Source organism: Stenella coeruleoalba (genome assembly GCF_951394435.1).
Source record: "Stenella coeruleoalba genome assembly, chromosome: 20".
NCBI lineage: Eukaryota > Metazoa > Chordata > Mammalia > Artiodactyla > Delphinidae > Stenella > Stenella coeruleoalba.
Window position 1 is genome coordinate 17,189,458 of NC_137166.1, and position 27,915 is coordinate 17,217,372.

The 27,915-nt window shown below is 42.7% G+C and overlaps 1 protein-coding gene across 2 annotated transcripts in view; it reads right to left on the reverse strand.

Moving 5' to 3' along the window:
- The window catches only part of WWP2 (WW domain containing E3 ubiquitin protein ligase 2), a 145,065-nt gene that overhangs the window by 88,717 nt on the left and 28,433 nt on the right, over window positions 1-27,915 (reverse strand). For both annotated transcript variants that reach the window (XM_079906852.1, XM_079906853.1), the window contains exons 3-4: window positions 26,788-26,935; window positions 26,325-26,446 (exon numbers count right to left, since the gene is read on the reverse strand). In XM_079906852.1, coding sequence (XP_079762978.1) covers window positions 26,325-26,446; window positions 26,788-26,935 — 270 coding nt within the window. The remainder of the gene's footprint in view (window positions 1-26,324; window positions 26,447-26,787; window positions 26,936-27,915) is intronic.

Consider the following 27,915-nt stretch of genomic DNA (forward strand, 5'->3'; position numbering starts at 1 on the left):
CTCAATCTAATTTTTTCATTGTATACTTGCTCTTCTCCTGACCTTTCCAAGCCTTTTTCAGCTTTCGACAACAAACTCCAAGGTCAGCAAAAATCTTCCAAGATCACCCACATACCTATCACAAGGACGTATGGTCCTCTCATCTTGTATCTAGGACACTTCCTAAAGATGTCCGGTACACCACTCTCAGGAACATGCCAGGATGAGAATTCTAGAAGGGCTCCTTAATTCCCTTCTTGATATCTCAAAGGCCATCACTTTACAAATGGAGTGTGGGTACCTTTCCCCTCCTTTCTGGAAGAATGATAATGTTCAACAGGAAGCTGGAAGAGCCCAAGGCCTCTTGCTGCTAATTTCAACCTCCTAACAGCCACCCTGCCATGGTCCTCTGACAAAGCCAGGGGCAGAGCCCACATTTTCCTCTCCACAGTCTCAACTCAAAGCTCCAACTCAGCTCTTCTGTCTGGTTTACCTGCTCATCATGTCCAGCAGAGTCATTATATACATATAGGCTTGGAAGTTACCTTGCAACTCTTAGAGACACATCTGACCTTCAAAAAGAGCCAGTGACAGGGGAGATTTTTTTTTTCTTTAAACTAAGCTTTTGAGAACAAAACGCTCTACTGTTCTATTTACTTAAAAGAGAAACAGTTCAGAGAGACCTCTAAGCATCACTTCGATCATAACCAAGTGATCGAAGTGAGCATCACTCAGAGCAAGACAACTCAACACCCACATGCTTCCTGACATGATACAGGATGAAGTACACAACATCACTTTTTTTTTTTTTTTTTGCGGTACGCGGGCCTCTCACTGCTATGGCCTCTCCCATTGCGGAGCACAGGCTCCAGATGCGCAGGCTCAGCGGCCATGGCTCACGGGCCCAGCCGCTCCGCGGCATGTGGGATCCTCCTGGACCGGGGCACGAACCCGTGTCCCCTGCATCGGCAGGCGGGCTCTAAACCACTGTGCCACCAGGGAAACCCACAACATCACTTTTAAAGTCTTCTTTCAAAAGCATTTAACCTGAATCCAATCAAGCCTCGAAACCTCTTTCCCAGCTTACATGAAATGAGGGGATAGAGGAATAAATTCAGTGATACCACGAGGAAGCAATCAGACCAGCCCAGAATATGGGACATCCATACGGTAACCATCCCAGACTCCTCGAAAAGTCAATGTCATTAAATAAATTTAAAAGGGGAGCGGGGGCAGGCAGGAAGAAGACTCTTTTAGATTTAAAGGAACGTAAGTACCAAATGCCTTGCATAAATTTTGACAAAACCTTGGTTTGAAAAATACATTCTTGGGACGATTGGAGAAATTTGCATCCAGACTGGATATTGAATGGTGTCTGAAATTACTGTTGATTTTCTTAGGTTCACTAATGGTACTGTGGCTGTATTTAGGAATGGTCTCATTCTCGGGAGATCCAAGAGTATATTATGATGATGTCTGCACTTATTCTCAAACTGTTTTGTAGGAAAATAGGCTGAAGTTTTCAGGAGTGACGTGTCACGATGTCTGCAGTTTACCTTCAAATGGTTCAGGGAAAAAAACACACACACACCCACAGGCTCACACATACAGGTAAAACAAATGCAGCAAAATCTTAAGAAGTGTTGGTTCCCGGTGAAGGGCATTTGGGCATTCATTGTATTATTCTTTCAACTCTTTTGTATGTTGGAAAATTGCATGATAAAACATTGGGAAAGGGTTGTGTTTTTTTTTTAATTGGCACAGCTATTAAAGAATTAAACCTCTGACAATAGAACATTGTTATTCTCTTAAAAAACAAAAAGAACACACCTGAGCCAGGGGAGCACTACAATGCATAATGGGACTAAAGAAACCATTAGCTAATTGAGTGACAGACTTGAGCATACAGGGGAGGCTGAAAGGAGTAAGTGTGGCTGGAAAACATATACTGGAATCTGAGCTATAAATAGCAGCATTAGCCACCTCTCCTCTGGGGCCCTCGGGTTTCACTGCGGCAACGCCATCAACTCTACAAAGGGCCTTTCTCTTGCACCAGGTCTTCCCCCACCTTTTCAGGCACTGCTCAAAAATCAAGAAACTGATGAAAACATGGGTGTAGTAAGTCAAGTTCCAGAACTAGAACCAGATTGAGCGTAGGAGGCTCACCAGCCACCGTCCACCTCATCCGGCCCTGCTCCATCTGTAATCATGCAGTCCACACGTGTACAGCGAGCACAAACTCTTCTGGTCAGTGAGATTCAACAGGCACAGAACAGACAAAAAGCTGTGCCCCGGGGGGTTTATATTCTGGTTGGGGCAAACAGACACTAGGCAATGTTTTTTGTTTTTAAAGTAAATTGCACAATCTGTTAGTGGCAAATGCAGTAGAAAAAAAAATGAAAGGAGGGGAAGGGATGAAGAGTGCTAGAGGTGGAGGAGGGTCTGGGGTGGTGAGAAAGTCTCGCCAGGAAAGTGACAATGGAGCAAAAACTTCAAGAAGGATGAGGCAGGGGAGCCACGTAAGTATCTGGAGGAAGGATATTCTAGGCAGAGAGAGAATAAGACACAGAAGCCCCAGATGGGGGCACGCCTGGCAGATCTGAGGAATGGCAGGGAGGTCAGTATGGCTGGAGTGGATGGGGAAAGAGAGGAGCAGGAGAGGAGGGTGGTAGGAAACCGGAAGCTCACAAGGAAGGCCTCGGAGCGCTGGCATGGTCGCTGGCATTTACTCAGCGGGAGATTGGGAGCCACTGGAGGCTCGTGAGCAAGGAAGGGACGTGACTTCTGTTGCAGCGCAGTCACTCCAGCTGCAGGAGGAGCAAGAGATGAAGCAGACAAGACCGGGGAGGAAGTCACTGCAATACTCCAGGCGGGAGTAGCTGGTAGCTTGGGCCAGGTGATGGCAGTGTCTTCTGGGAGCAGGGTAGCAGAAGGGAGACTCGCCCTTTCCCCCCTTTCCAGCACGTGTTAGGAAAGCCCCATGGCTCCCCACTGAGCACACTGGTCAGTCCCCACAGGCCCATCAGGCCCTTGGAATCAAAGCTTTGGGCAAATCATAGGCAGGGGCTGCAAAAAGCACAAACGTAGAGCATGGCTGGGGGAAGTCAGATTCAGTTACGACCAAGTGGAACATATACAATGAAAATATTCCGATGGTAAGAGACTTTAGTTCCTCCGAAAAAGCCAAAGCCATGAGCTCACGCTAACTTCAGCAAATGTCCTTCTTCTCTTCTAAGTACCCACTGGTTACCAATACCTTGTAACGCTACTTTATGGAGGTCAACATACAGCGGTAGGGCTGGAGATTAGAAGCTAGGGGAAAAGAATTAGGAAAATCCTCAAGGACTGTGCCAGGAGATCCCTTTAAAAGCCGGCACACCAGAAGAGACAAGAAGACATAGCGTGCTTCCTGGTAGAAACACACACCAACTCATTAAAAAGAAAAAAATAAGAACCTGGATCAGATCAAGTCTCTAGATCTATATCTCAACAGGTATGAGACTAAAAGAAACACAGAGGGACAGAGGAACATGTTAAAACACATTTCAGGGACACAAACAGCAAAACCCAATATGTGGGAAACTACAGGACAAACTGTCCAGTTTCTTCAACAATGAACTGTAAGGGATAAAAAGAGGAAGGAGAACATATTGGTTAAAAGAGAAAGAAGAAATTCCCTGGCAGTCCAGTGGTTAGGACTCCGAGCTTTCACCACCCGGGTTCCATCCCTGGTTGCGGGGCGAGGGAGAGGGACTTAAGAGACTTATCAATCCTGTTTGGATCCTGATTCAAACAAACCAATGGTGGGGGGGAAATAATGTTGAAGACAGCTGGGGAAACGTTAAAAACTCTCTGAATATTTGATGAGATTAAATAATTACCATTAAGCTTCTCAGGTATGAAGCTGGTATCATGGTTATGGTTTTTAAGAGCCCTTATCTTTAAGAGATCCATACTGAAATATTTGTAAATGAAACATGTCTGAGATTTATGTGAAAATAACCCTGTGGAGGGTGGGGTGGGAATGGCCACCTGTAGCCCGCTGTGGATCTGAGTGATGGGCACATAGGGGTTCATGGACTATTCTTTCTACTTTTGTGTATTTTGACATTTTCCATAATAGCTTTTCTTTTTCAAGCCAGCATACCTAAAGAACAAACAGTGACTGTAAACTAAAAAACTTACACAAATTCAATGTTACATACACATTTTGAAATATGAAAAGGTAGAAAATATACAATCAAGCTGCTTAGGGAGTAGCTCTGATGGTTATTTTCCCTTACTTCAAAGCCTCAGATTTGCAAATAGCTTCAGGTTAATAATTTCCTATTGGGAAGAGTTGTTACGTGCAACAAGGATGAGTAATATTTTTCTAAGACTTACTTTTTCCCTTTCCTGACATGGACTTTTTAATATGCTGTTTGCATATGGTACCAATAAGTATAGATAAATAGGGCATGGAAGTTGCCTTCCTCATTCCGACAGAAGAAAAAAACTACATAAACCAGAACTGCCAAACTGTGCCCCTATAGTGCAATTCAGTTAAGTCCAGAAGCCCTGCCTGGGCAGTTTCACTGCGGTGTATGAAGGAACTTTCTGCTTTAGAATCTTCTATCATCGCTGTCCTTCCCTGCTCTCACACCACCAAAATGTATGTGCATGTATATGCTTATATCGTTTAAGAGAAAAAATATTTTCTTCCTAACTCAGAATACAAATGTAAGGATTTACCCGGAAATTTGAGAAAAACAAAACAGGACACAAAGTAGGATATTTTTAAGGGAGACCAAGTACTCTCCGGCCAAGAGTCTCAGAAGCCCGAGGAAGATGTGATTGATTTGGCCTTAACAGAGCTGTTCAGTGGAACAAACAAACCTCCTTCTTCCGGCCTCCTTCTGCCCTCAATCCCATAGGCCCATCAAAAGAAAGTGAAAATAAACAGGGCATTCATTAACAGGTCAGTGTTCATTCTACACGTAGCTGTGAAACACTGGTGCACAGAGGAACGGAACTGGAGGAAATTCCAGAAGGGCAGAGAGTAAACAGTCTCCTTTCCCTTCCCTGGCTCCCCGTTAACTCAGACACACACAGACTGGAGGCTACCCCAGGTTTAAAGAGAACACTGTTTCACATTCCCTTCGCAGTAAAGAAAGCCAGAGGCTTCCAGGATTTACTGCTACGATGTCTCTTTGGCTTCCAACCTTAGCCAGAGCCTAACAAGAGAAAGCCTCTTCTACCAAGCTAGTGGCACGCTGTAGACACTGGAATTCTTGTTAGGGTACCAAGGTTGACTCTGCTTCACCCACCTTCCCTCGGCCCCCATCACTCAAGCCTTGGCAGAGACTTCCCAGAACACATGGTGTAAGGAAGCGTCTACCTTGGCCTTGAAGCTTCTTCTGTTCGCTGCTGCTGGGAACGTATCCTTAATTATCTCCAAATTAAAGTCTTGGCTGGGGCTTCCCTGGTGGTGCAGTGGTTAAGAATCTGCCTGCCAATGCAGGGGACACAGGTTCAAGCTCTGGTCCGGGAAGACCCCACATGCCGCAGAGCAACTAAGCCCATGCGCCACAACTACCGAGTCTGCGCTCTAGAGCCTGCGTGCCACAACTACTGAGCCCAGGCGCCACAACTACTGAAGCCCGCGCACCTAGAGCCCGTGCTCCACAACAAGAGAAGCCACCGCAATGAGAAGCCGCACACCACAACGAAGAGTAGCCCCCGCTCACCACAACTAGAGAAAGCCCACACGCACCAACAAAGACCCAACGCAGCCAAAAATAAATAAAAGTTTAAAGTCTTGGTTGACTGACGGTTGCATAAACTCCTCTAAAAATGAAAAGAGCTTCATTTTACAAAGCCGGTTTTTAAACTTTTATTTTTCTCCTTTTTTTCTTGTGCATTCATTCAAGAAGCATTTTCTGGGCATCCTGACACTGTGCTAGAAGCTGGGTTATAATGAAGAAGGTAAATGGACATAGTCTCTGCTTTTAGGAACCTCACAAGTCAGTGGGAGAAACAGAAGTAACTAAATAATGTCACAAAGAAATGTAAAGTTGCAATTGTGAAACAGATTTCATGCAAGAGACCTTATGGTCCCATCAGTGCTGGATATTTGGCCTGGTCAGGGCATCAGGAAAAGTTTCCTGAGGAACTGACAGCTCAACTGTGATCTGAAGTTTCAGGCAAAGAGCTAGCACGTTGCGGGGTGAAGCAGGTTGGGGAAGAAGACCAGTCAGAGAGGCAGGAGCAAAGTCAGAAAGGAGCCCTGAGAAGGCAGGAAAGGGTGGGCTCCAAAGCATGGATGGAGAATCTGTCCTTCACATGGGAGGAAGAGGGACGGCTCGCCTCCAACCACAAGAATGATGGAGGAGAGATTAGGCACATGCATCCTCGTTTCGGTACATGACAGATTCGTCAGTCATGATCGTCCTTATTTCTCTTGATTCAGGGTCACAGTGTTCTACAGTCCAAACCCCTGAAGCTACACATGCTTTTCTTTACTTGCAAAAAAATAAAAAACAAAAAAAATGGGGCTTCCCTGGTGGCGCAGTGGTTGAGAGTCCGCCTGCCGATGCAGGGGACGCGGGTTCGTGCCCTGGTCTGGGAAGATCCCACATGCCGCGGAGCGGCTGGGCCCGTGAGCCATGGCCGCTGAGCCTGCGCGTCCGGAGCCTGTGCTCCGTAACGGGAGAGGCCACAACAGTGAAAGGCCCGCGTACCGCAAAAAAAAAAAAAAATGCACTGACACAGACACTTCAGAACTGGCTATTCATCTGAGTCATCTATCTAATAAGGTACATTATAGACAAAGAGTCCCTCTTGAATCAACTGAGGGTCCCCTTCACGTAGGAAACAAAAAAAAGCCTCATCTGTCTTGGTGAATCTCACTGTTTGTAAAGCTATAGCCTATTTTTAAAGTGATTTAGAGGAAATAAATACAGATCTGGGAAAGTTGCATTTTTAGGATAAACTGTCAGTTCACATTAATTACTGTGGCCTTGTCATTGGAGCTCCTCTATCCCAAGGCGGGGGTGGTCCTCATCACCCATTAATTCGGAGGATTCCTAGACTAGTCCCATCTGAGCAGCTCATCCATTATCTGAGCAGCTCATCCATTCTCTGAGCCCTCAGGGAACCTCGGTGACTATACCACCTCTCCCCGTTGCACAGAATTGAGGACGTGTCTGTAAACACAGCAGAGAAAGGGTTTCAATGAACAAACCTCCTTTTCAACAGTCTCGGAATAGTGAAATGCAGGAGCCCAGCTAGAAGAGCGCTTTCATGGTTAAGGTTCTGCTTTTAAACAAATCAGCAAAGTGGAGGAATTGGATGAAGGTAGCCAAAAAGTACAAACTTCCAGTTGTAAAATAAATAAGGACCAAGGATGTGATGGACAGCGTGGTGACTACAGTTAACACTGCTGTATGATCTATTGGAAAGATGCAAAGACAGGAAATCCTAAAAGTTCTCATCACAAGGAAAAAAACCACTTTTTTCCTTTATTCTTTTTGTATCTACCTGAGATGATGGTTAACTAAACTTACTGTGGTAATCACTTCACAATAAAAAAAAATTCCCCCTTTTAGAAAATGGCTTTTGAAAAATTACAAATCTCAAATGAGTGAAATATTATGCCACAATTAAGATTTGGATGGGGCTTCCCTGGTGGCGCAGTGGTTGAGAATCTGCCTGCTAATGCAGGGGACACGGGTTCGAGCCCTGGTCTGGGAGGATCCCACATGCCGCGGAGCAACTAGGCCCGTGAGCCACAACTACTGAGCCTGCGTGTGTGGAGCCTGTGCTCCGCAACAAAAGAAGCCGCCATAGTGGGAGGCCCGCGCACCGCGATGAAGAGTGGCCCCCGCTTGCCACAACTAGAGAAAGCCCTCGCACAGAAATGAAGACCCAACACAGCAAAAATAAATAAATTAATAAACTCCTACCCCCAACATCTTAAAAAAAAAAAAAAGATTTGGATTAATGATTATGAAGAGTGAACAACATGGAAAATCATTTACACTACAAGGTTAATTTTAAAAAAAACAAGAACATGAAGTTATAAAAAGCACCCTATTATTAAAACCCTGTAAAAATAAGTATGTAAAGGGGCAAAGAAATAAATGAAGCAGAGAAAAACAATAAGTTGTGTTTGAAGAGTCAGATTATGAAGTAACGGTTTCACTTTTTAAATTTCCATTATCTGCACAGTGCATATGTATTTTTTCTCAATTTCCAATATCAGTTACACACGTATACAGAAGTGTTTACAAATGAAATGACATGATGCCTAAGATTTGCTTTCAAATACATCCCCAAAAAGTGGGGGCTAGAGATGAAAGACAACTGGACACGTGCTCCTCATTGTTCAAAGTGGGTAATGGATACAGGATGACTCAGTCATTATATGATTCTCTCTACTTTTATTTATCTTTGAAACTTTCCATAATAAAAAGTTTAAAAATTTCCCCATTTATGCTATATAATATTTGCTCCACAATAAATAACATTAACTTACAATTTTTTAAACAACATGCTTATTATTAAAAATTCAAGCAGAAATTCAAACTATGAAAAAAAGAAAAAGAAATTCAAAATATGATGTAAGCACACACATTCCAAACCCTTTCCCCATGACATAGGTCACTGTCATCAACTTTGTATGAAGTCACCAGACTTGCAAACACCAGCACAAAAACACACGTATAAACTATACATACAAAAGTGAATTCACCCTAGGCCCACAAGTTGTGCCCCTTGACTTGTAAAGTATCCTAAGAATCTTTAAAAATATATACAGAAGCAATCTATCTGTTGAGGAGGGTTTTAGGATTGAGGGAACAGCACGTTCAAAGGGAATTCAGCCTTTACCACAAAGTCCCCGGCCCCAAAAGAATGAATTCATGTAATACACGTGTAAATAAACATTAATCAGTTAATTAGGAGTGGGAGGGAGGGAAGACACAGACGTCATATTCTGAGAACTGTGTGCCTTGCTATCCTGTACATAATAAACAGCATCCCCCAGGCCGGGCCTGACGCTAAGGTGAAAATCTCCGCTCTGTACCTGACCGTAGCACTGACCGCACCACGCGTGTAACTGTGGCACTCTCACTCTGATCCAGGATCGCTTTCCCTCCCAACTCACCACTCTCCTACAAGAGTAAGTCTCCTGCTCTAAGAAAAATGCGCCTAGAATCCCAGAAGACTGAAGGAAAAGAGGAAATCATGTACTCCGATGAGCTAAACAAGGTCTGATCTTCGTATGACCCCAGCAGCCACGGTGTCTCCCCTGAAGAACCTGGGAGACTGGATGGGCAGGCAGGCGGGAGCCACTCTCAGGGAACTGGCACAAGGAAGAGGCCCCGTCATCAGATGCAATGTTTCAGGGTTGGTTTTTTTTCTGGCAAGCGGAAGGAAACTGCTCATATCCAGGCAACAGTCTCATTTTCCTATCTCCAGACTGAGATATGCTGGGCGTGTAAATGACACACCAGATCTCATGTGTTAAAATGATAACATTTGGTATATATTGGACTAAAGAAAATAGATCATTAAAACGAATTTCCCCCCTGTTTATTTCTGTTTTTACTTTCTCTAATGTGGCTACTAGAAAACTTTAAATTGTGTCTGTGGTTCACATCACATTTCTACTGGACAGCGCTGCTTGGGCGCCTCCTTCCTGCTGTTTTTGGTCATAATCTTGAGCAGCTGTCTGCCAAGGCCCGGCCAGCCCCGGGGGCCTTCTCTGTGTAACTTGACTGAACTAAGCTTTTTCCTGCCTCCAAGCTTCCTTCAGCCTGGAATGCTTTTCTCCTTGTTGGCCTGGACAATCGCTTGTCATCCTTCTGCAGTTCTGGTGTCACTTCCTCGGGCAAGCCTTCCTTGACACTCCCTGACCCCAGGTTGACTCAGGACTCAGGACTCTAGGTTGAGTCCTGAATGATATACTCCCAGAGCACCCTGCGCTTTCCTCCATCGTATCTGTCACAACTGGAACAGTCTGCACCAGTTATTTGTCCAACATCTGTCCGCTTTCCTCTCTAGATCCTAAATTCCGAGACTGTCTGCCTTAGTTCACTGCTGCATCTCCGGCATCTAGCCCAGTGCTCAAAGGGATTTACTGTGCAAATGCTGGTAAATAAACTTCACACCCACCCTGCCCCCACCCCCGACTCCGCCGCAGGCCCCTCTCACAACCCTAAGAAAATGCCCGACAGAAAAGAAGGAAATTTCCAGTTATACAAAATCCTGATCCAACACTGACAAATTCACAAGTCTAAAAAGAAAAAAAAAAAGAAAAGAAAAGAGAGAGAAAGAAAGAAAAGAGGGGAAAACTGTCTGACCAAATACTATAGATTAAAATGCAAAAGTTTTCAATATACCATTAGAAAAAGAAAAGGGGGGACGACCTCAGCCAGCATTCGTGTTTTGAGGGGTGGCATCACTCTTTGTTCAAACAGGCATTCCCACGAGGCTGACGGCCCTCCAAAGCCAATAAGTTTACAGAACACTCTGGAGGCGGCCTTAAAGCCCAGGCCACACTGAGGCAGCCACGTACAGGGGATGGCTTTCCTGACAGAAAGCTTTTCTTCTTTTTTCAAGTGAGGTTTCACAAGGCAGCCTCCCAGCCGGTGACACAGAGAGCAGGTCTGTTTTACCCTGCGTTGCAGGGGCCTGTGTGTTTACTTTCGAGACTCCTGGCTAAAAGGACCTTTTCTTTCGACCAGCTCTCCACTGACACTAAAGCCGCGAGCTGGGCCCAGCTGTAACTTTGAGAAGCTGGGGGTCTGGGGTCGGGGGAGGGGGTGGCTTTTGGCTTCTTCAGAAATTCCTTGAGGTTCTGGCTTGGCCGTATCTGCCTGAGGTGCACAATGATGGAAAGCAACACACAGGGAGCTTTTCAGAGACTATTAAAGATGGTTTTAAATCCCAATGCCTGGCATCTGGTGCCCATCAAGGAAAGAGGAGTCACTGATACAACTGCAACTGGATGGAGGTAAAATGAAACAAAGCCTTGCATTTGGAGGCTGGGGACGGATTCTGCCTGATACCTCCCCAGAGAGGGCACCCAGCACTTCCCTGGTCCTACCTCTGCCTCAGCGGTCAGCCACGACACTGGCCACAAAAACCACAGTCACATAAAAAGATGTTCATCCTCACTAATCTAATTAAATATGTATATTATATATATACTAATATCATATTATTACATTACATTGTATAATATCATATTATGTTATGGTATATATTATATTATATTATATTATATTATATTATATTATATTATATTATATTATTAGTATCTTCTTTGTGTTCTGGGCACAGGAATGAGGGGATGTACAAGAGTTAACAAAAACCAAACAGTGCCTGCCCCCATGGAGCTCACATTCTAGTTGTAGAGGCCAGTAAGTCAGATAAATAAACAAAATATATATATACTATATGGGGATACTGCTAAAAAGAAAATAAAGCAAGGAAAGGGATAGGGAATGTTGTGTAGGGAGGAACTGAAATTAAGGTGGTTTGGTCAGGGCCACATGTATGATTCCATTTGTATAAAGTGTCCAGAAAAGGCAAATCTACAGAGACAGGAAGCAGCGTAGTGGTTGCCAGGGGCTGGGCTGGGAACAGAAACTAATGGGAACCAGAGCTAAGTGAGCAGGAGGGATCTTACTGAGGTGGTGGGAAAGTTCATGGTGATGTTGCACACCTTGGTAAAATTTAAAAAAAAAAATCACTGAATGGATCAGGGAAGCCCTCACTGAGGTGACATCTGAGTGGGCTGGAAGTGGGTGAGGGAGAAAGGCAGGAGGACACACAAGGAAGAAATATTTTGGGAAGAAGGTCAGGGAGGTGCAAAGGCCCTGAGGCAAGAGCTGCAGTGGGCTGGAGGAAGAGCACAAAGGCCTGTGGGCAGGAGGTGGTTTGGTGAGGGTGGAATGATTGAGATGGGGTAACAGAGAGGTGACAGAAAGATCAGGGAAGGCTTTTTAGGCCGTTTGGGAAGGACTTCAGTTTTTACTTTTAGTGAGAAAGGCAACCACTGGAGGAGGGATGTGATTCGACTTATGAGTTGGATCATTCTGGCTGCTGGGCTCAAAAATGAAGTGTAGGGAGACAAACGCAGATGATGCCGGGAGACCAGTTAGGAGGCCTTTGCCTCCTGAGTTGAGAAGTGGTGGTGAGGTGGACATGGGTGACGGCAACTGTCAGGGTGAGAAACAGTCAGTTCCTCCAAGGTATCTCGAAGGTAATGAGGGCAGGACATGTTGATGGACCGGGTGGGGGTTGTAATAGAAAGAATGGCGTCAAGGAGGACATCCAGGTTTTCAGCCTGAGTAACACCAAATCTCCATCTCCGTTGCCTTAAATGGAAAGCTGACAGCTCAGCTTTTAACATGTTAATTCGAGGATGCTGATTAGACATCTAGAAACACGGTCTCAGGTTGCCCGGAGAAAGGTCCAGGGTGCAAGTCATAGGTGAACGGACCAAATTTAAAGCCGTGAGGCTGGATGAGATCATGAAAGGAAGAGGTATAAATTAACAAGTGGATGCAGGACTAAGCCAACTTGGGGTATCCCAAGGCTTCTGGACCAGCGAGGAGAAAACCAGCAAAGGAGACTGGAAAAGAGTGACTGGAAAGATAGACAGAACACCAGCCGGGCGTGGTGTCCTGAAAACCAAGTGAAGAGTAGGTCAAGTTGGAGGGATGGATTCCTTGTATCCAGTCTGCAAGACAAGTGAGTTGGAAGTGAGAACTGACCCTGGATGGAGTCACATGGAGGTGACCGGAGACCTGGTACAGCATTTGCAGCAAGGCAGCAAGGACAAAAGTTTACCCAGGAGTTCCTCAAGAAGGAAAGGGAGAGGAGAAAAGAAAAGAGATGCAAATTAAAATAACAAAGAGAAATCACTGTCACAGCTGAACAGACTGGCAGAGGTTAAAAGACTGGTAATGCCCAGCGCCACTGGGGGAAGGGAAACAAGTACACGTGCACACACACGGTGGGTTGTGTAAACGGGTCCAGTCTTTGCAGCAGACCCAGGCCACAGATATCACAGAACTTGCAGCGTGCCTGCCTTTTGACCCAGCAATGCATGCCTAGGAATTTACTACCCTAAGGGAAAAAAAGGACAGGAGAACAAAGATATCATTACAAGAATTTACTGAAAAGTCTTGCTTGTAGTAGTAAAGACTCAGAAACGGCCAACAATAAAAGATCTGTTAAACTATGGTGCATTCATACCAAAAAAATGCTGTTGTAGCCATTAAAAGGATCTAGTTTCATTGAGGTAGAAAAACTGGGGGAAAAAAAGCAAGTTATAAAGCAATATGTAGAGTGAGTTCCCAATTTGGGGAAAAGGTTAGACACTCACACACCTATACATATATATACTTTATATATATATATATATATATATATATATATATATATATATGGTTGACATACCCCCAAAAAGCTGAGTGGATATATAACAAAGTATTAACCGGGTTAGCTCTGAATAAAAAAATTTCCATGTACCTTCTCAATTTTGCTGTGAACTCTAAAATTGCTCTAAAAAATTGTCTTTAAAAAATGCAAACAGGGGCTTCCCTGGTGGCGCAGTGGTTGAGAGTCCGCCTGCCGATTCAGGGGACACGGGTTCGTGCCCCGGTCTGGGAAGATCCCACATGCCGCGGAGCAGCTGGGCCCGTGAGCCATGGCCGCTGAGCCTGCGTGTCCGGAGCCTGTGCTCCACAACTGGAGAGGCCACAACAGTGAGAGGCCAGTGTACCGCAAAGAAAAAAAAAAAAAAATGCAAACATTCAATGGAGTTCATAATAACGGAACAAGATTTGCTAGCTTTGTGGGGGGAAAAAAAGAATTTCCAGTGATTTTTAACCTTCTCCTTCTTTGGAAGGCAGTATATGCAGAGGTTGCAGGCAAAGTCTTTGAGACCAAAAAGGCCTGGGTTAAATCCCAACTCTGCCACCACCTACTATGTGATCTTGGGCAAGTTACATAAAATCTGCCTATTTCCTCATTAAAGGGGATGGCAGTACAACCTACATTATAGGTATGCAGGAGGATTAAATGGAAAGAATAGACATAGACATAGATAGATAGATAGAGATCAAGAATTCAGAACAATGCCTGATACATACTTAGCACTCACAATGTTCTTTGTCTTTTTTTCAATAAGCATAAAACAACAATAATAATCAGAAAAATAACAGTAACATTTTCAGTTTTAGGAGCATACGTTGCTTTTATTATCAGAAAAAATATTAATAGTCAGCCTCCCCTGCCACATATCCACATGCTCCATATTCTCAGATACAACCAAGTGTGGATCAAAAATATTCAGGAAAAAAAATTCCAGAAAATTCCCAAAAGCAAACTTTGAACTTGCTGTGCTCCAGCAACTATTTACAAAGCACTTACATTGTATTGGGTATTATAGATAATCTAGAGATAATTTAAAGTATACGGGGGTATGTACATAGGTAATATGCAAATACTACGCTATTTTATATAAGGGACTTGAGCATCTGCGGATTGTGGTATGGGGGGTGGGGGGGCACATCCCAGAGATACAATTATACTATTTTCAATTTGGGGAGCAAGAGAGAATTTCTCAGAAATCTTCTGTGAGTATTCCATGAGACTGAAATAACTAGGTCTTAGTGGTTTACCAGGCTCATAAAAGTAACTACTTGGCTATGCAGAACTGGTTTGGCCATTCTCCCATCAGGCCTAATCAAGGCACTGGAGTTTGTAGCTGTGCCCTAAATAATAGCTCCCTACCAGCTTACAGGACTGTCACATCCTTCCTTTCACTTTTGTCTCTTGCCCGCCTCCTCCTCATCTGAAGAAACAGTGAATAATTTCTCAAACTTAAATTTAAAATTGTTTTTAACTTAGGAGCAATTTTTTAAAAGTTTCTCTCTTCTCCCTCTGACTCAGGTTCCAAGGATCAGTGGTTTATTTCTCTTTTTGTTGAAAAACTGGAAAAACAGTGTGGTGTTTACTTTAAAATAAATGCATGCACTGTCTGTCAGGCCTGCCTCCTTGAGATGCATGGCCCACCCACCAGAACACTTCATCCTCATGGAAGAGGGAGGGAGGTGGTACAGCACTCGTGACTGGCCTATCTGTTCTTGGAACATAAAGTGCAGTAACAACCCTCTGCTTATAAGATTTTTAAATAAATAGGGAGCTGTTTGCTTTTTCTCCCTCTCTCATTTTTTTTTTTTTTTTAAATCTGGGAGACACACATGGGGAAAGAAAACAGACATGCATAGAAAACGAAGAGCATAAGCAAAAAGCTTTTCGAAGGTACTTCATTTTTCACAGTGGTCTGGGGACAGCAATTCTCTAGCCGCCTCCTGTGCATATAGAAATGAGTAAAGATGTGGATGATGGTGAGAGCCAGGGCTCTAGTGGGGAAAGGAGGAAAGTTAGGAAGAACTCTGTGAGGTTGAATTAGAATTGGAGATTTTAGCATAAACTCATCACCTTGAATATATAGACACAGAATAGATATTTATGTGTGTGTGTGTGTATACATAAAGTCTTTCAGGAAAAATGAAGGCTCAAGAGCCAAGAAAGTTTTGAAGAAAAAGAGCAGTGAGGGGATTTCCCTGGTGGTCCAGTGGTAAAGAATCTACCTTCCAATGCAGGGGACACAGGTTCAATCCCTGGTCGGGGAACTAAGATCCCACATTCCGCGGGGCAACTAAGCCTGCACGCCAGAGCTCGCGCGCCTCAACAAGAGAGCCCGCGTGCCACAAACTACAGAGCCCACACGTTCTGGACCCCCGCGCGCCACAACTAGAGAGAAGCCCGAGTGTGGCAACGAAGAGACAGTGCGCCACAACGAAAGATCTCGCATGCCTCAATGAAGATCCCGCATGCTGCAACTAAGACCCAACGCAGCCAAAAAAATAAAAATTTAAAAAGAAAAGCAGTGAGAATAGGTATGTCCAAACTGATACTGGCACTCCCTCCAGTGAAAACAGTGACACCGTAAAACCCATAAGGAGAAAATACAACTAGATCCTTGGCCTACACCATACACCAAAAAAACCTCCACATTGATTAAAGGGTTAAACGTTTAAAAACTAAATAAAGAAAACCAGCACAAGTGTCAGTGTAAGGAAGGTATCTAACTGTATTTTTTTCCCAAGTGGTAACTCAGTGGTTCTAAGACTTGAACCGGCATCAGAATGCCCTGGAGCATTTGTTAAAACACACATTACTGGGCCCTATCTCCAGGTTTTCTGATTCTGTAGGACTGGGAGAGGGCCTGAGAATTTATGTTTCTAATATGTTTCCAGGTGACGCCTATGCTGCTGATCTGGACACCACACTTTGAAAACCACTGGGTTAACCAATGGTCCCAATTTGTTCACCTTTCTTTACTGATTTTAAATGCCACCTTTATCACATAGTAAATTCTATCTATGTTGGATGATGTTTGGAAAAAACTATATGATGGGGACATGTCCAAAGGATACAGGAGGGGTTCCCTGGTGACGCAGTGGTTGGGAGTCCACCTGCCGATGCAGGGGATGCGGGTTCGTGCCCCGGTCCGGGAGGATCCCACATGCCGCGGAGCAGCTGGGCCCGTGAGCCATGGCCACTGGGCCTGCGTGTCCGGAGCCTGTGCTCCATGGTGGAAGAGGCCGCAGCGGTGAGAGGCCCATGTATCGCAAAAAAAAAAAAAAAAAAAAAAAAGGATACAGGAGCAAGCTTGAAGAGGCACCCACTGGCCAAACCAGGGATATTTTGAGCATAAAATAATGGCAGTAATAAATTATAACCCATGCATAAAATAAGAATCCATGAGTTGAGACTGATAATACATACCTACATAAAGGAAAAAGAAAAGCTCTTCCTTGCAGCAGTATGTCAACTAATAAATGTAGAAGGAATGACTAAATTGGAAAAAAAATTTTGCGACCATCAGAATATTAACTGATTCAGACAAAAATCATTAATGAATGCAAATACTAGTAGGTGAAGGTGTGATGAGGAACAGATATTTACATAGTCTCAAAGTATGGTATCTCCCCATAAAAAACGTCTTAGTTATAAAGAGAAAATAGTCATTTTACAGTGGAGAGCCTGGCAGACACAACCCTAACCCAATGGTCAAAGTTCACATCATCAATAATGAAACAAGCTGAGTTGTGTGCCCCCTGATCTGACACACTGAGAAGGACGCAACATCACTTCTGGAATGCTCCTGCCAAAAATGTGTAGTACTCTGAATCTAAACTGAGGAGATTCTACAAAAAGACAGCCTGAACTCTTTAACAATGGCAGTGTCATCAAAGACAAAAATAGGCTGAGGGACTGACTCCAGATTTAAGGACAACCAAATGTAATGCACAATCTTGCATGGGATCCTGGAAATCACCTGAAGTGCATTTTTGCAACAATTAGAAAATACAAATTACATAACAATACTGTAAAAATGTTAGATTTCTTGATTAGGTTCATTTATAGTGGTTAGGCAAGAAAATATCCTTCTTAGGAAATACACATTTAAATATTCAGGGACAAAGATGTATAAGATTTATAATTTAAAATGATTCAGCAAATCACCATACATACATATACAGACATACAGACGATGTTAAGGCAAATGCATCAAAATATCACCACATGGATGAAGAGTATAGGGGAGTTCTTTGTCCTCGCCTTGTAACTTGTCTCTGAATTTGAAATTATTTTAAAATAAAGAAGTTTGGATATATTTTTTTAATCTACTTCAAGCCATATTTCCCTCCTTGAAAGCAGGACGATCTGGTAGTGCCAAGGTCTGCAGTGTTGATGAGCCCAACTACCAGAGAGGAGAGCTACAAGAGAAAAGTGGGTCTCAACTCCTATCTGCTACCAAGCCAGAAAGAAATGAAGATCATCCAGTGGGCGGGTACGGATGAAACATGCTGGTGACTACTGGGGGTTGGGGATTATGTTTGAAAATTCTCCTAATAAAAAGGTTTTTAAAAATCGGTGTTCAGGGCTTCCCTGGTGGCGCAGTGGTTGGGAGTCCACCTGCCGATGCAGGGGACACACGTTCGTGCCCCAGTCCGGGAAGATCCCATATGCCGCGGAGCCGCTAGGCCCGTGAGCCATGGCCGCTGAACCTGCGCGTCCGGAGCCTGTGCTCCGCAGCGGCAGAGGCCACAACGGTGAGAGGCCCGCGTACCGCAAAAAAAATAAAATAAAATCGGTATTCAGGGTACTTCCCCGGTGGCCCAGTGGCTAAGACTCCGTGCTCCCAAGAACTCCAGACGGGGCCAGGGTTCGATCCCTGGTCAGGGAACTAGATCCCACCTGCCGCAACTAAGAGTTCGCACGCTGCAACTAAAGATTTTGCAGGCAGCAACGAAGATCCCACGTGCTGCAACTAAGACCCGGCGCAGACAGACAGATAAGTAAGTAAAAAATAAATAAATTTAAAATTCGTATTCATTCAATTTTTTAAAAAATACATTTTATTATTATTTTTATTTTTTTAAAGCATTGGTTCTTGCTTCAGGGACTTAACTTTTTTTAAGATTTTTTAATTTTTATTTTATTGTATTTATTTATTCTTTATTTTTTGGCTGCATTGGGTCTTAGGTGCGGTACACAGGATCTTCATTGCAGCATGCAGGATTTTTTGTTGCAGCTCGCGGGCTTGTCTCTAGTTGTGGCATGTGGGTTTTCTCTCTCTAGTTGTGGTGCATGGCCTCTGTAGTTTGCAGCATGCAGGCCCTCTAGTTGTGGCGTGCAGGCTCAGTAGTTGTGGCACGTGGGCTTATTTGCCCCACAGCATGTGGAATCTTAGTTCCCCGGTCAGAGATCAAACCCCTGTTCCCTGCATTGGAAGGCAGATTCTTTACCACTGGACCACCAGGGAAGTCCCCAAAAAATAAATTAAAAAAAAGCAATAGTCAAACTCAAAAGCTGGCTTCCACACAGAGATGACTAGAACCATCCTTAAGAACCAAACCAGGACTTTTGGTCAAGTCCTCCATGCAGCCACTGCCAGGTCAATGTCCCTGCAGAGTCAGCCAAGGCTGACCATTACGTAACTGCTGGACTCGAGTAAAACCCTCCACTGCAGCATCCCTCGACCAGGGGGAGGCAGGAAACATCAGCTGGGTCTCCCAGTCAACCTCCAAGTCCACCCAGGGGAAAACAAGGGAGCAAATGAAAGAATGAATTATGTCCCATGGAGCAGAAAAACACCAGGTGGGGTAACCGCTACCCGTCACTCCCTTTCCCAGGAAAAGTGGTTTCAGGAAGACCCGGCCACAATGAGAGGAGTCACCTCACCTACTGTAACCCACTACCCTACGAAACCGTATTCATACTTAGACACCACTCTGCAAACATTTCCCGTCCAGCAGCTCCCCAAGGAGCGCAGGCTCCAAGACTGTGGTGCTGGAAAATGTCACATGTTAATAATGGCCTCCCCACTCCACACCCGCAAAGCTTTTGCATTTGTCCAGTCTTAGAATTCTCTCTTGGAACAACCTCAGGGCTGCCTCCCAGTTAGGCAAGGAGGTCCCATATCAGGAAACTGGGTCTCTGCTGTCCATCTCTGGGATTTGTACCTCCCAATCTTTGGGAAGGAAAGTATCAGAGGAGACAAAATAATAACTACCATTACTACTACTACTACTACGATAGTATGAACATGTGTCACATACTGTTGTTAGCTCACTTAATCTCAAAACAATATTTCACAGACAAGGAAACAGAAGCACTGAGAAGTTAAGTGTCTGATGTACAAAGCTGGTGGAATCAGGATTCAAACCCCGGGAGTCTGACTCCAGAGTCCACATGTTCTTAACCACTTCTCTACATGACAGATTTGCAATCATCAGAAACAGCCTTGCTCTATACAGAGGGCTTTAGGAAACACAGCCAGAATATTACCTATATTGTCATCCTAGATATGTTTTTCTAAGAAAAAGCAGCCCACTGCCCAAATTTTCCATCAGATTCGGATCTGATGTGCCTCACTACTAAACCCAGCCACACACTCAAAGTGCTAAGGCTGGCGTCAGCAAGAGCAGTAGAAGCTGCAGCCACTGCCACAAGCAACACAGCCCCTGGGAGCCATAGGAAACATCCTCCTGAATCACGCTGGGCTCAAAGAGAAAATCACAAGAGCAATTACAAAAAAGGAGCAGAACACAGCAAAATGTAGGGGATGGCAAATTGGTTCTCCACCAGACAGTCTCTACTAAAGCTAAACATACATCCACCCTATGAAACAAGTCCCCAAGATAGATATAGATAGATAGACACATAGATAGATTTAACAGAAGTGTATGTCTGTGTCTTCCAAAATTCTTGTAGAAGAATGTTCACAGCAGCTTTGCTCATGATGGCTAAAAACTGGAACTAACCCAAATGTCTACCAACAGGAGATGAGACAAATAAATTGTGGTATACTCATACAATAGGATACCATACCCCAGTAAAAAAAAACAAATTCTCATTACATGCAAAAGCACAGATGAATTGATTTCACTGATACAAAATTCAAGAATAGGCAAAACTAATCAATAGTGATCAACAGTGATAAAATTCAGAATAGTTGTTATCTCAGGGCAGGGCAAGCAAGGGACATGGGGAAATTTCTGGGGTTCTGGGAATGTTCTATCTCTTGATTTGAGTGGTGATTACACAGATGTAAACACATGTAAGTATTCATTGAGCTGTCTCACTTAAGATTTGTGCACTTTTCTTTAACAGAAAAAATTTTGAATACAAAGTGGGGTAAAAATCAAAGACAAATTTAAAGCAAGAATGTTTTTATTATTAAATAAGATGGGACAAAAATAAATGCACTAAGCTTTCAACTCAAAAAGCTATAAATGACTGACTATTGAATAAATAAAGCAAAAAGATGAAAAAGATTAACCAAGTTAAAAATAGAAATTAACATTAGAAAACATGGTATAATTGATAAATAAGTCCAAGTAGTTGTCCTCTGAAAAATAAATTAAAAGCCAAAAGTTAAAACAAGAATGTTTATGCCAGTCAAGAAAAAAAAATGGGGAAAAAACACACAAATACCAACATTTTTAAGTGAGAAAAATTAGAAACATTTTAAAAAATGAGAATGCTATCTCAAATCTTTATATTAATAATTTGAATATCTCATGAAACAGTTTTCTTAGAATATATGAATTAACAAAATTGACACAAGATGAATCAGAAAAGCTGAACAAACCAATCATTATGGGGAAAGAACTGAAAAAGTCATCAAAGAATTATTTCAGAGAAAGCTGCCAGACCTAGTTGGTTTTATGGGTGAGCTCTTTCCTGCACTCATGGAACAGATAATTCCCATGTTATAGAGTCTATTCCCGAAGTTGGAAAGCACTTCAATTTACTTTATAAAATTAGCCTAGACTTGATTCCAAAGATGACAAAAATAGTACAAAACTACAAACAAATGTCACTTATGAATTAGATGGAAAACCCCCAAATAAAATATGAACATGTAATTCTAAAAAAATTTTCAAGGAATAATCTACCATGAGCAATTAGGTATATTCTAGAAATTCTAAGGTTGTTACTACAAGGAAATTAATATAATACATTGAAAGGAGAAACATATAATTATCCCAATGGTTGCTTAAAAGCTATTTGCTGCATGCTGCAACTAAAAGATCTCGCGTGCCACAACTAAGACCCGACGCAGCCAAATAAATAAATATTTTTTAAAAGATAAAATAAAAACATTTGCTCAAAATTCAACCCTTATCCTGATTTTTTTAAAAAGACAACAATGATTAGTAAACCAAGAAGACAGGTTACCAACTAATACCCAAACTGACACCTGAAGAAGTCACTATAAGCTTAGTTATTAGGGGAGAATGCCCACTCCATCACCACTAAAACAGGAAGTTGTATACAAAGCAACTAACAAAGAAAAAGAAGTAAAATTATCTCCTAAGACGATCAAAATTTTTGATCTTAGAAACCACATAAACGTCTACCAAGAAAATCCAAAAGAAACTGTTGAAAACCTATACTAAGAATTCAGCAAGTGACTGATTATATAAAAGAAAATACAGAAACAATAGTCATATACCAACAACACTAAGTTAGAAGACATAATAGAAAAAGATCCCACTGAAAATAATATCAAACCTCCTTTAAAAACTAAAAGAATCTATCTGAAGATAACTTCAAAATGATTTGAGTGAATTTAGAGACATTCCATGTTCCTGGTATGAAAATTCTCCATAAAGAAACTTTACATATGATAGATTCCAACAAAAATCTCAAGAGATTGGGGGTAGGAGAATAGGAAGAGGGGAGAACCTGACAAAATAATGTAAAATTCATGTGATGATGTCATCCATGCAAAGAAAAGAGGCAGGAAGATTTTGAAAAGAAGAGAAACTTGAACTGTCAGATATTAAAAACATAACATAATGTTATACTAGCTAAGGCAGAGTGATTTGAAAAGGCTGATAAAAAACAGCAATGAATGGAAAGTCCCAAACAGGCCCAAATATACATATGTTTTTAATATATGCTTAAGGTAGCAACTCAGATCACTGGGGATATAGATAGGTTATTTAATAAGTAGTGCTAAAGTAATCAGTTAACTATTCAGGAAAAATTAAATTAGATCCCTACTCACACTGTACACAAAGATAAATTCATTTGGATGAAGAATTAAATTAAAAAAATAAAATCACAATGAACTAGGGGAAAATAGAGATGATCATTTACCTGATCTCAGAATAAAGGAAAGCCTTCCAAAACATAAAAGAAAAGGCTGAAAATATAAAAGGTAACATACTTGACTACAGAAAGTTTAAAACATCTGTATGGAAAAAAGAAAAAGCCTGAAAAATTAAAATGCAAATGAAAAACTGGGAAAACACAAATTACAAGACAAAGAATAACAGCCTTAACATATAAAGAGCTCTCTCAAAACCAAAAGAGAAAAATGCACATTTCAGTAAAAAAATGAGCAAAGGACATTAATAAGGCAATAAACACACTTTAAAAACATTCAGGGCTTCCCTGGTGGCGCAGTGGTTGAGAGTCCGCCTGCCGATGCAGGGGACACGGGTTCGTGCCCTGGTCCGGGAAGATCCCACATGCCGCGGAGCGGTTGGGCCCGTGAGCCATGGCCGCTGAGCCTGCGCGTCTGGAGCCTGTGCTCCACAACGGGAGAGGCCACAACAGTGAGAGGCCCGCGTAAAAGAAAAAAAAAAAAAAAAATCAGTCTCCTTGAGTAAATTACAGCTTTAAAAAAGGTGGAGTGGAGGTGGGGGGACTTCAAAGACATAACCACCAAATGCAATGAGGGGACGTTGCCCAAATCCAGGTTGGGGCAAACCAACTGTAAAACAACACTTTGAGATAGATGGTGAAATCGAATATGAACTGGGTATTAGGTGATAATGAGGAATTCATGTAAATATTGCCAGGTGTGATAATGGTACAGTAATTATGTTAACAAAAGTCCTTTTTTAATGAGATGCATGCTGAAGAATCTAGGATAAAAGGTTGAAACACCTGTAATTTACTTTAAATACTGCAACCAAAAAGAAATAGATGAAGCAAATCTGGCAAAATGTTAATTATAAAATAGGCTAAAAATATATATATATATATTTTTACAAATAAATCCAATAAATGTTAAAGTGCAATAGAAACCAGCCATCTCAGCTACTGCTGATGGAAGGATAAATGGGTAGAACTTTTCTGGAGGGTAATCTGGCAATGTGTCCAAAACCTTGAAAAATGTTTAAATCCAGCAAGACTATGTTCAATAATTTAATACACATTTTTAACAATTGGTATAAAGATTTGTAAACTTATAAGTTTATCAAAATAGCATTATTTGTGACTGAAATACTGAAAACTACCCAAATGTTCAACCTTAAATTTTCACACAGCCATCTGATAAGACTACTACCAGACAGTCATCAAAAACTGACTTTTGAGGAACAATTAAATATTTTATGGTACAACAGCTATGGAAAACAGTATGGCGGTTCCTCAAAAAATTAAAATAGAATTACCATGTGATGCAGCTATTCTACTTCTGAATATATATCCAAAAGAACTGAAAGCAGGGACTTGAAGAGATATTTGGACACCCATGTTCACAACAGCACTGTTCACTACAGGCAAAAAGTAGAAGCAACCCAAATGTCCTTGGATGGATGAATGGATCAACAAAATGCGGCATACAATGCAATATTATTCGGCATTAAAAAGGTGATTCTGGGGACTTCCCTGGTGGCGCAATGGTTAAGAATCCGCCTGCCAATGCAGGGGACACGGGTTCGAGCCCTGGTCCGGGAAGATCCCACATGCCGCAGAGCAACTAAGCCCATGCACCACAACTACTGAGCCTGCACTCTAGAACCCACGAGCCACAACTACTGAGCCGTCCAGCGGTTAGGACTCCGTGCTTTCCCTGCCGGGGGCCCAGGTTCAATCCCTGGTCAGGTAACTAAGATCCCACAAGCCGTGCAGTGTGGCCAAAATAAAATAAAATAAAATTTAAAAAGAAAGAAAAAAAAGGTGATTCTGATACATACCACGTGAAAGAGGCTTAAGGACATTATGCTGAGTGAAAGAAGTCAGACACAAAAGGGTAAATACTGTATGATGCCACTCATATGCAGTACCTAGAGTAAGCAGATTCATAGGGACAGAGAGTTGAATGGTGTGGGTTGAGAGAAGGGAGGGAGTTACTGTTTAACGGGTACAGAGTTTGCGTTTAGCAAGATGAAAAAGTCCTGGAGACGGATGGAGGTGATGGCTGCAGAATCCTGTCAATGTACTTAATGCCACTGAATTGTACATTTAAAAATGGTTAAGACGGTAAGTTTTACGTTATGTGTTTTTTTTAATCACAATTAAAAATAAAGATATAGTAATACATTTTAAAGAGAAGAATGCATGTTGCAAAATAATAAGTTCATGTATGATCTCAATTTTGTTTCACTGATGTCTTAAATATTAATACACTGCACACAGGGAAAAAAGGCTCAGAAAGGCATGTATCAAAATGTTAACAATAATTATCACTAGGTACTTTGCTTCCAGGAGAATTTTATCTTCTTTGTGTGTCTGTGTGCTTTTGTGTGATTCCCAAGTTTTCAACAATTACTTTTGTAATTGAAAGCAAAAGTATGCCAACTGGACAAATGAAAAAGGAGAGAAAAGGACACTCATGTCGCTTGCTGATCCTAATGTGAGAATGCCCACAAGTCTATTTCCAAATGACATAGTAAATATAATCCTCCTTGAGAATCAAATTATAAAAGGCAGGCTAGCATTTGGGAAAATAAAGACCGACTCAGAAGACAGAGGAGCGGGGTGTTCCCTGCAGAATTAGAATAGAGGCAGATCCTCATTTCAGACGATTCCCGAGTCCAGAGTGGGTTCACCACATCAGTGTGTGCCCAGCAGAAAGAAAAAGACCGGGGGAGCCTCACACCCCATTCAAGAGGCCCATCAGAAAGGACAGGCTCAGAAAGGAAAGACTCTTGAATCAAGCAGCACTCTCCCTGGGACTCGGGGCTCCCCACCCACATATCTCTCTTAAACTAAATCCACGTTCAGAAAATATTTGCTAGACAGCACACATCAAGAAAAGAAGGAGCCTTTCTTTCTGTGGCATTCCCTCGCCACATCTGGTACTGCTCTGAATAGAGGCTTTATGAGGGAGGATCCAGATACCTCCGCCATGGGTTACTCCACTGACCACAAACAGCAATAAACAGACGTGAGGATTTAGATTTCCGTGCAGCCGAGGCATGCTGAATAATCATGATAGAGCTTCCACTGCATTCCAACAACCAGGAAATGTTTATCGAGCGCCTTCTAAGCACAGGGCACCATTTGTAACACCATTCCACGCAGACAGGCAGGCACACATGTACACACCCACCCACAGACGAAGCTCCTTTGTTGTGTTTGAGGGATCAGACTAGGAAAGTAATGATTTAGGCTGGAGGCATTTGACAGTTTGATTTTACACGTCACACATCAGGATCAGGAAAAGAGGGGCAGAGGGAAAGTATGCAGCCCTGAGGAAGGATCAAGGGGGGGACATCAGTGCATCCCACCACTAGGGGCCCTGGACCAAGGGGCTGAGTTCCGCAATAGAGGCAGAGAGTAGCTCTCAGCCTTCCTAGAACTCCACGGACCACATCCACGGGGAGTACAGTAACTGCAGCCTCTGGTCCTGGAGGAAACTGCATCACCAGGTTTATCTACCATGTGAGAGACATCCATGCCTTCACGTTCTTTTCCCCACCCCCACAAATGAATGACGTCAGGTACCCCTTCCTTGTACATACTTTTGCCCCCATTGTTCTTCAGGATATTGGAGAGGTTGACAGAGGCGGTGCCTAGCAGTTCATTTCTCAAGGTGTGGCAGCTCCAGACCTTCAAATCTAAATGACTCTGGGCCGTGACATTCCTGGAAAACAAATACTTGATTCATCATATCCAAGCAGATCAGTCACTCCTGTAACTTAGAAGAAAACAGAGAAACTACCCTGCTGACATCTTGAAGGTGGGGGGAACCCCAAAGAGGAAGACACTCACATATACCCTTTCCCCCCGAGAGCTGACCCTGTAACCATCTAGCTAACAATGAACACTCTGTGAGCTCAATGATGTAGAAACACCTGAAGAGAAGGTGCCTCAGGTACCAAAGGCGGAAGGCCTAGAGGCTGCTACAGGAAACCTGGATCTCCCACAACCCCTTCCTCTATTCTCCCGGGGGGCCGCATTCGGAGAGAAGGGGTTTTCTCTTACAAAATGATGATCTCGTTCCAGAGAAGCTCGGAGCTCCCAATTCGCTTCCCAGTCTTCTTGGTCTCACTGGGGAGTCCATCCACTGCCACTTCCACAAACGAGTTAATTCGAGGTTGACGACTATGCACCTTGGGCTTTGCTGACACCACTGGACAGGAAAGACAGAAGAAGTCAAGGATGAGTCAGAGGGCTCCCAGCTGCCCCCCTGTGGCAGATGTTCTCCCTCTTTTTTTGTTGTTTCTTTCAAAAAAAGAAATTTTGTCTTTTCCTCATTCTAAAAAGACTTCTTTTTTAATGTGAGGATATAAAAAGAGCATAAGAAAAGAAGCATAAGAGAAAAAATCACTCCTAAACGGAAAACACTGGGATAATTATCATTAAGATGTTGGTAAATACAGACTTTCTAGACTTTCATCTTTTATGTCTCCAATTCTTTAAAAAGTCCTCTCCCCCCAAAATCCATTTTAAAAAGCTGCAATATAAGCCCATTACAAGCATACACCATAATTTAGGCAACTATTCTTTCACTGTTGAATAGATTGCTTCCAACTTTTGGCTCGGGGAAAATGACCACAAATGTATATAGTATCTGCATGCATTTCTGAGTATTCTTCCAAAGGATATGAACATTTTTTAAAGTTCTTAAAACTGCTCAGTTCCTTTCTAAACCCATGTAGACACTTATCAGCACTATAGGAATATATCCATTTCACCAAACACTGCATAGCACTGAGTACTATGTTTTTTTCACCCTTTGCAAATCATGTAGGTAAAAAAAAAAATAGTATAAAGATAATAGCTAAGAGTTAATGAGCACTTATTACAGATCCTGTGGTATGCACACATTATCTAACCCAATCCTTACAATGAGGCAGGAAATACATCATCATTCCATTTCACCCAGGAGGAAACAAGCTTGGGGAAGCTAGGTCATTGCCCCAGGCTACACATCCAGGGAGCTTCGAACCACAATGTGCACCTGGCAGCCTGACTCCACACCATGCTATATGCCATTTCCAGACTTTGCTTATTTGTTCTAATGCTTTTCTTCAATTACTAGCCAGATTGAATAGTTTTTCCATGTACTTGTTAACCATCTGCATTTCCTCTTCTGTTCATTTCCTTCAT